This window comes from Drosophila santomea, chromosome 3R (assembly GCF_016746245.2).
Source record: "Drosophila santomea strain STO CAGO 1482 chromosome 3R, Prin_Dsan_1.1, whole genome shotgun sequence".
In the NCBI taxonomy this organism is placed as follows: Eukaryota; Metazoa; Arthropoda; class Insecta; order Diptera; family Drosophilidae; genus Drosophila; species Drosophila santomea.
The window spans coordinates 5,254,520-5,263,562 of NC_053019.2; the positions used below are offsets into that span (position 1 = coordinate 5,254,520).

The window sequence follows — 9,043 nt, forward strand, 5'->3', positions numbered from 1 at the left end:
GCTAGAGCTGCCACCTGTCGCAAGTATTGGCGCGCGTTTTTAAAATGATTTAGATAATCGGTGATTTAAACAATTTTGTAAATTTTAATAATAAAAAACACACTAACGTACAAGAATTATATAGTATATGCTTAAGATGTTTTCGCTGGTGAACACCCTTAAATTCATGGCTATTTTTACAGTCGCAGCGGCTTGACATCGATTTGGAAATACACAATATACAAAATGTTCTGGTAAATCGCTATGATAAGTCTATAAGTAAACGAGTGGTGTGTACGATTAGGTTATTGTCAAAGCAACACCATTGAATACGAGGTCCTGGGGAGCAGTAATTGCCAGGCGAGTCACTATTCAGACAGTTTATTGGCTGATATACTTTCGGCTTACGGCGATAATAAATCAATTACGGTAAATAACAAAGTTAAGCGCTTTCGGGTGTCTTCACTTCATCGCTTCCTTCCCTCACAACTAACAGCTAAAAATATCTAACAATTAGAGCATGTCGGTGCTTCACTTCTATCTCCTCAACTCATCCATCGATCACGAGACTTAAGATCAAAGCAGTGCGTTTTTGGTTTGGTGTTTATGGGTGACTGGGGGAGGGGGCAGGGGCAGGGCTATTTCTCAACCCGTCTCAAGTTGGCCAGCTCCGTTAGCCACGCCTTGATCAGATCGTAGGTGGAGAAGCTGATGCCCACGGCAATGGGTCCCTTGATCCAGTTCATGCTGAGTCCCTTGTAGAAACCATTCTTGATGCCCTCCTCGCTGCGTGGTAACGGAAAACGCATTTATAATATTGATAATATCGTAAATAAGGATCTGTACGCACCGATAGATCTTGACGAGAGTCTCCAGGATGGTTGGGTACCGATCTCCGGCAGCCGTGTTCACCCGCATTGTCTGCATTCTTCGCCGCACAATATCCAATGGATAGCTGGCCGTTTGTCCAGCGGCACCAGCCGCAGCACCGAAGGCCAGGGAGACTAGAGTATTGGGTTTATTATTGCCGACCATTTCTGCAAAGAAACAAATAGTTTAAAAAATTTACCAGCATATAGAAACTTTCAGACAGCCATAAAGTTTGTACTATGACAATATCAAAATAATGATCCAGAATGCCCGTTTTAATCGACACAACATGGCTTCTTGTAATTATCTTAATAATGGGTTATGAATTCAGACGATTAAAGAGCTTATACTAGGATGTATAGTGCATCCCTACCATAGTATTCCCGCTTGAGAGTCTCGTAGGTGAAGAATGAGGTGCCCGCATAGGGAATCACTCCAAGAACAGTCGCCCAGTAGCCACGGAACAGCGTCCGCGGACCCTCCTCCACCCAGATCTTGGTGAAGACCTGTCGCAGGGTGCGATAGCCAGTATACCGATCCGTGACGGCCATGCGGGCGCGGGCCAGGTCCAGGGGATACGTCAACGATTGCGAGGTGATTCCTGCCAGGGAGCCAGCCAAAAACCGACGACCTTTTGTGCTGCAGAATAGAATGGTTGGTATTTAAATGTGTTAAGAGTGTACAACAGAGCAGAACTCACTTGGAGCCGTCTTTGTCCACATGCAGGATGCGACGCCACTGCTCGTGGGCCGTGAACTGTATGGCTGCGTAGGGCACAATCCTGGCCATCGTGGCCGAGTTCCCCCGCCACAGGGCCAAAACGCCCTCGTTGGCATAGGTGTTTTGCAGGTAGCGCAGCGAGGCTCGGAACGAGAAGGGAACATCGTTGCGGATCTGGAAGTTTATCTTGGTGCGGTCCAACGGGGCGATGACCGTCTTGGCCAGCGCCCCCGCCGCTGCTCCGGATATCAGACTGATCACCACCTGGTCGATTTTCTGGCGCACTGAGGGGTAAAGGGAGCCAAATCATACATTAATATAGATATGTTTGTCATTCAAGTGATACGAAGTGCCTACTATACATTTTTATACCCGTTACTCGTAGAGTAAAAGGGTATACTAGATTTGTTGAAAAGTATGTAACAGGCAGAAGGAAGCGTTTCCGACCATATAAAGTATATATATTCTTGATCAGGATCAATAGCCGAGTCGATCTGGCCATGTCCGTCTGTCCGTCCGTCTGCCCGTCCGTCTGTCCGTCCGTATGAACGTCGAGATCTCAGGAACTACAAAAGCTAGAAAGTTGAGATTAAGCATACAGACTCCAGAGACATAGAAGCAGCGCAAGTTTGTCGATTCATGTAGCCACGCCCACTCTAACGCCCACAAACCGCCAAAAACTGCCACGCCCACACTTTTGAAAAATATTTTGATATTTTTTCATTTTTGTATTGGTCTTGTAAATTTCTATCGATTTGCAAAAAAATTTTTGCTACGCCCACTCTAACGCCCACAAACCGCCCAAAGCTGCCACGCCCACACTTTCTAAAAATGTTTTGATATTTTTTCATTCTTTTATTAGTCTTGTAAATTTCTATCAATTTGCCAAACAAAATTTTGCCACGCCCACTCCAACGCTCACAAACCGCCAAAAACTGTCAGAGTTGAAGACACTCCTTCGCACTTCCACTAGCTGAGTAACGGGTATCAGATAGTCGGGGAACTCGACTATAGCGTTCTCTCTTGTTGTATCTGTATTCAAGTTTTAGCTTTTACTTACTGGGTGTGACTGTAGTGGCGGGTACGGAGATTGCCCCTGATGTCTCGGATGGGCTCAGCTGGGTGCGCGATGTCTCCGCATCGTCCAGGTCCGAGGACAACGTCGCCGAGGACGTGGTCATCGTGCTCGAGAGCTGACTACCCGTGGACTTGATGGACATGGTTATGTTGGGCTTCTCCAGGAGACGGCTCATGGCAGACTCGGGCTGGGGACCTGAAATCACTTTGCATATCAATCCGATCTGAGTATATTGCACCACAAATAGTGCCGGCTTATCGCCACCACTGATAAGGGTTCAATATGGCCAAAACTAATCTAAACCACCCGAAAATTGCTTCGCTATTATAAGACTTCCCAGCAGAGACATAACATACTGAGTGGCGCTGCTGTACAGCTGAGGTCAATACAATAGCACAGCACAACTAATATGTGCATTCATATGTTCTTATATAGGGAAAGGACTACATTAAAAGTATGCAACAGGTAAAAGGAAACATTTGTATTTAGCCCCTAATTAAATTATTTTTTTTTAAGCTGGAAGGCTTCTTTAAAAGGCTTCTTCTAAGCTAAAAGTTTAGGTGCAACTTTGTGACGAGTGTTTCGATTTGTTATCAGCCTACTAGACAAACACAGCATTGGATTCGATGATAATTGATTTGTGTGACCAATAATGAAAAACAGAGGAACACACGAGTACTGTTCTTTATTAATTGCGAAGAGTAAATATTTTGGGTGCTACTCTTTCAAAGGCAGGTGTATTTATGGAGCTCAGGAAAGCAATGTGTGTGCCAGTTGATAGCGAAAACACATTTCGCAAGTTCATGCAAATAATATGCGGCTCTCACAATTGTTTCGTAATTGATGCAAGCATTTCCCCTTGGCATAGGTTCAAAAATAGGCACTTGGAACGCTTTTAGCAGCCACCAAACCCATAATACTGACCAATATTCTGCTATCTGGCCAAGTTCCAGTGTTCCAGTGCCACTGGCTGCTGGCAATTGAACTTTGCTTGGGCCCCAAGTCGAGTCATTCTGCCTCTGGAGTGCGAGCTATCAAGCTCCCCGCGCCTTCAGCCGGCATTGATAAGGCTCTGACCAGCTGCTAATTGCGTCTTACGATAGATAGAAGCCGAGTGTTCCATACAGTGTGTATATACATAAGCATATTTGTATGTAGTATATTGCTAATGTGTGGCACACACCTCCAAAACAATTATCATGCCGAATATTGAAATGCGAGTTGAGCTCGCCAAATGTGGGAATATCACAACACGTGTGTTCCTTCTGATTACCGACTTTTGGGGGTTGGGCACTTTTCCAAGTTTAACAGCTGAGCGCGGCTAAAATTAAACGCTTTTCATGCTGCAGCCGGTGCGGGAAACCTTTGAGAGGAAGAGTGGAAGAGTGCAACCTTGAAAGTGATTGCGGCTAAATAGAGCTTCTGAGGTGTACAGTGGATACTGGCTAGGCATGGCATTAGATATACATTAAAACTTTTTAATTATTTTGAAATGAGAGGGCACAACAAACTAGTGTACGAGCACATAAGGCAATTACTAATTACGATTATACGTACACACATACATATATACATTAATATGTAATAATATACAAATGTCTACTTTTTTTATAATTTGAAAACTTGAAAGCAGATCATAAGCTACATATGTATATTATGTATATATCTATTGAATACTTTTAGCTGACTTGCTGCTAGAAGTTTTCACTGTACCTAAGATTTCAGCTCTTTTTATTTTGAAAAGTTGGCCTAAAAGTAGTTTTACAAATACTCCACGCCTTTGCTTGCGGCTTAAGTGTGATGTTCGCAAAGCCACTTGATATCTGCCCCCCATAAATTACTTTTTGATAAGGAATTGGAGCGATGAAAGGCACTTTGCAACCACTGTGCACTTGGATGCTGTTGTTGCCGGCGCTTGATAAACGTAAACAAGCTCGTTAGGCGGTGTTTGTGCACTTTTTTCTCTGCTCTGCTCTTGCACTCAGTCAAGGTTGAGGTTTACTACGGATCCAGTTTATCCAGCGAGTGTTTTCCACTTTGCTTCTGGCTATGAAATTTGTTTGCTATAAATAGCCAGGGGAGGTGACGTGGGGTGTAGATAGTAAAGCAGCAACAACATCAGTCCAACTGGACTTTGTACCCCCTAGGAAGGAAATAACAAAAACAACTGGGCAATGCAAATTTATGCAAATTACTCGGAAAATGCACTTTCACATGTGCCATTTTCTGGCCAATTTAATTGCTCGGACGATAATCCAATTCGCAATACTTTTGTTTGTTGTTTACAAAGCTGGAATCCTCCTATAAAAATCATACGTGACTTAATTCCGATTCTGATTGGACTGAGAGGACTAGGTAAATGTAAAACAGCTGTTGCTTGCTGTGTTCTTGTGTTGTTACGCGTTTGTTTCTCTTAAATTTAAGTACTTTGTGATAAAGAATAGTGTGCACCAACTATTTGGCAATCCATTTATTTGCTCTTGTTTATACCGATTAAGCGCTTGCAACATCAAAAAAAAAAAACTCACACACGGACACCTTATATAATTGCGCAAGACGAGAACAACAAATTATTTTGTACACACACATACATGTATCTACATACATATGCATGATTTCATGTGTGTTTCGACTCTACACGCACCTTTGTTTTTGTTAGCACAGATTCTTTTTTTCGGCCTCTCTTTTCGCTCCTTCGGCCTTGCAACAATAACAACAACAACACTTAGCCGTGGGTGGCGTCCGCACTGGTTTTCGATTCCAAAAGCACAGGTGCTGTGTTCCCTTTACCGCGAGCTAACTCTTTGTCTCTATTTCGGAATTTACTATTTGTTAATGGACATTTTCCGCGCGATTCTCGACTCCGCCAGCGAAGCTCCAAAGAGCAATTGACAAAAACATCGAGAACTGTGCCTCGGCGCTGCCACACTAAGAGAGCTGCCAGACTGCATGGGTGGATTCCGCGCTAAAGGAAAGCCAAGTGCGCAACCATTTAAACCGTCGCACAGTGGTGCAAATTCGGAGAGGACTTCTATTAAGAAAATACTTCAAAATTTGATAACATTTTTCCCAAAATGTCCATTCCCCATTTTTCAAATCATTAAATCTGTACACCATGACATGTCGAATGTTGAGCTGATAAAAAAGTACAATTGCTCAATTAAAACGTGCAAATTCCCCTTTATAAAATCCTCTGGAAATGTACATATTTGACCATTTTTATACCCGTTACTCGTAGAGTAAAAGGGTATACTAGATTCGTTGAAAAGTATGTAACAGGCAGAAGGAAGCGTTTCCGACCATATAAAGTATATATATTCTTGATCAGGATCAGTAGCCGAGTCGATCTGGCCATGTCCGTCTGTCCGTCCGTCTGTCCGTCCGTCTGTCCGTATGAACGTCGAGATCTCAGGAACTACAAAAGCTAGAAAGTTGAGATTAAGTATACAGACTCCAGGGACATAGACGCAGCGCAAGTTTGTCGATTCAGGTTGCCACGCCCACTCTAACGCCCACAAACCGCCCAAAACTGCCACGCCCACATTTTTGAAAAATGTTTTAATATTTTTTCATTTTTGTATTGGTCTTGTAAATTTCTATCTATTTGCCAAAAAACTTTTGGCCACGCCCACTCTAACGCCCACAAACCGCCAAAAACTGTCCTTCGCACTTACACTAACGAGTAACGGGTATCAGATAGTCGGGGAACTCGACTATAGCGTTCTCTCTTGTTTTAATTTAAATTTTGTATTTTCTAGAAAGTTTAGCTTACGTAAAATATAACTTTATTAGTATAAAACATTTTGACATATAAAACATTTTAAATATAAAAGCATATAAATATATTAAGCATTGATTAATTATACGTAGTCAACTTAAATAAGAGAGTAAACACATTTGTGAAGAATGCATAAAAAACAATAATTTAGACCAATAATATTTAAATATCTTAAAATTTTTGGAACACAACAAAAATCAGAAGCCGAGGCAGATATATTTAAATATTAAGTTATTTTTCCGCTTAAAGTTTTGACAGGTAATGAATGATATTAGTGTCAGAAAGTTGCAATGCACATTGTCATAATTATGTGTCAAATCCGATTATATTATATATACCTATGTTTCTACTGCGTATAATGACTTTTTATTTGAGGCTTTACTTTTAGTACAAAACTTTATTTTATTTTACTTGGTTTTGCCTAATTAAAATTTCGCCTAAGACATTTAAAAATGCAAGAAATCGATATCCATCTCAGCGGCGATAGTCTGCGGTATGGCAGCACCATACCGTTGTTGCGCAGCCAACTTCACGCGAGACGCATCGAAAACAAAAAATACTGCACAGAAAGCGATTGAGAAAACCCAAATAAAAAGCGAGTTAAAAGGACCATGAACGTAGACCTGCGATCGTACTCGCGCCACTGGCTCACGGAGTTCATCGAACAATACCAGGAGGAAGAGTGCCTATGGCAGCCCAAGCACAACGACTACAGCAATCACGCAGCCCGAAACAAGTCCTACGACCGCCTGGTGGAGAAGCTAAAAGAAGTGGAGCCAAATCCGGACAGGGCGATGGTAGTAAGGTGGGATATATTTCACAGAGATATTTAACGGTTCAGTAAACAAAATTGACCCTTTGCAGAAAAATCAACTCGCTGCGTTCTGCTTTCCGGCGGGAATTCCGCAAGACGTCCAGCAAAAACGACTACGAAACGCGTTTGTGGTACTACGACAAGCTACTTTTTATCGCTGACCACAAGCCCAAGCGCCACGAACTCGGCTCCAAGCCCAAGAGAGAACTCCAGATCAGCTTCGACGACGAGGAGTCAATGGAGTTCGAGGACGACTCACATCACACGGGCACTCAGTCTCAGCACATGGAGTCCATAATACCCACGTCCCCAGACGAAGTGGAAGATGTTGCGGCGACGGCCAGCAATGTGGTCGTCAGCAGTCAGGGCGCCACTCTGAGCACCATTTCGGTGACGCCCGCGGAATGCGTGACCCTGGTTAAGAGCGAGGAGCACCAGGCGGCCGAAGCGGCGGCAGCAGCAGCCCAAGCGCACCAGCAACTGGTAGCCCATGCAGCAGCTCAGACCTCCATTGCGGCGGCGGCAGCTCAGGGACATGCCGTGAAGGTCCTGGAGATCACCTCTCTGGACTCCAACTCCCAGCGAGAGATACAACAGGTTGGTAGCCCCAAAGCAGTGAAGGGTTTCTTAAGTACTTGAACCACCTCCTTTCCTCAATTAGGCTGTCAATCATCTAGAGCACCACCAGCAGCAGCTGCACCTACAGCAGACGAATGGTCAACATCAGGGCGTGCCTACTATCCAGATAGGTCGCGATCATTACCAGCCATTGTTTGGCAATGCCGGCACCACTGCCTACACCACCGCAGCAGCTCCGAGCACTTCGCATCGGCACGACGACGAGTACGATGCCATTGGCGTAAACGTGGCCAGCAAACTGCGCTCAATCAACCCCACGCAGCGGATCGTGGCCGAGAAACTGATCAGCGATGTTCTATTCAATGCCCAGCTGGACAACCTCACCGTCAACTCGGCCCTTACGCAGTAATCTCCATCGTCCCTAGGCTAAGTTTATGTAGTCCCTGGCTTTATCGCTCCATTTTGTCTGTGTCCCAACCTGCAGCCTGGCCAACATGTGTCGCCCGGGCAGCAGTTGATTGTACCATACCGTTTGCAAGTAGTTTTAATTATTCTATACAATAAATAGATTGTATGTCTTAAGCTCATCACAAAAAGGTTTGTCACTCCGCCGAACTTCCTCCGCCCGTAAGCTTGTTCCACGCAAACCTGGCAAACTGGAGAAAGAGGAGATGCAGTCTTGTGGTGGTAGCCTTAAGGATGAGGACCAACATACCGTGACCGGCGGCATGTCGATCTGTTCCGCCTCCGTGACCAGTTTCCGGTTGCTCTGCATGTAGCTCCAGCCCAGATGGATCCCCACCAGACTGGGGATCATCACGATGGCCACCAGGTTGCGCGACACAAACGACGGCTGTTTGCTCATCTCTACAAAGTGCGTAAAACGAAATTATTATTATTTAACAGCTACCAAAAATCGACAATGACTATGTGACCGCATTGCGATGTTTGTTTAATCTTCTCAACGAAAAATACCAAACTCAAACGCTGCTCCAAAACGGGCGGTTGGCTTGAATAAAGTTTCTATCTCCGCCAACTTGGTTCAAAGTCCAAAGTTTTCGGGGATAATAATGGGAAACTAAACGTCTCGTAATTCTTTGTCTGGGACTTCGGTATTTATGCAGATAGCCATCTGTCATTAGTTTGTTGCGGTTGCTGGTTTTAATGACAAATGCGGTGGAGGTGGTTAGAGTAGATCAATGGCATTGTAATATGGAGAATTGCA

At 44.1% G+C, this 9,043-nt stretch overlaps 3 protein-coding genes across 3 annotated transcripts; 1 reads left to right on the plus strand and 2 right to left on the minus strand.

Annotated features, from left to right (window-relative positions):
• Positions 1-64: 64 nt before the first annotated feature.
• LOC120452833 (mitochondrial coenzyme A transporter SLC25A42) lies at positions 65-5,547 on the minus strand. Its single transcript, XM_039637258.2, has 6 exons — positions 5,292-5,547; positions 2,630-2,842; positions 1,550-1,853; positions 1,223-1,488; positions 830-1,016; positions 65-765 (listed from the first exon to the last, which is right to left on the minus strand). The coding sequence occupies exons 2-6, from the start codon at positions 2,820-2,822 to the stop codon at positions 618-620; spliced, it is 1,098 nt and encodes a 365-aa protein (XP_039493192.1). The 5' UTR covers positions 2,823-2,842; positions 5,292-5,547; the 3' UTR covers positions 65-617.
• A 1,384-nt stretch (positions 5,548-6,931) lies between these two features.
• Positions 6,932-8,400, plus strand: LOC120453289. Its single transcript, XM_039637918.2, has 3 exons — positions 6,932-7,230; positions 7,290-7,836; positions 7,901-8,400. The coding sequence occupies exons 1-3, from the start codon at positions 7,037-7,039 to the stop codon at positions 8,225-8,227; spliced, it is 1,068 nt and encodes a 355-aa protein (XP_039493852.1). The 5' UTR covers positions 6,932-7,036; the 3' UTR covers positions 8,228-8,400.
• On the minus strand, positions 8,333-8,789 carry LOC120453290. Its single transcript, XM_039637919.2, has 2 exons — positions 8,534-8,789; positions 8,333-8,474 (listed from the first exon to the last, which is right to left on the minus strand). Exons 1-2 carry the CDS (start codon positions 8,681-8,683, stop codon positions 8,421-8,423), a joined length of 204 nt encoding a protein of 67 aa, XP_039493853.1. The 5' UTR covers positions 8,684-8,789; the 3' UTR covers positions 8,333-8,420.
• Positions 8,790-9,043: the final 254 nt, after the last annotated feature.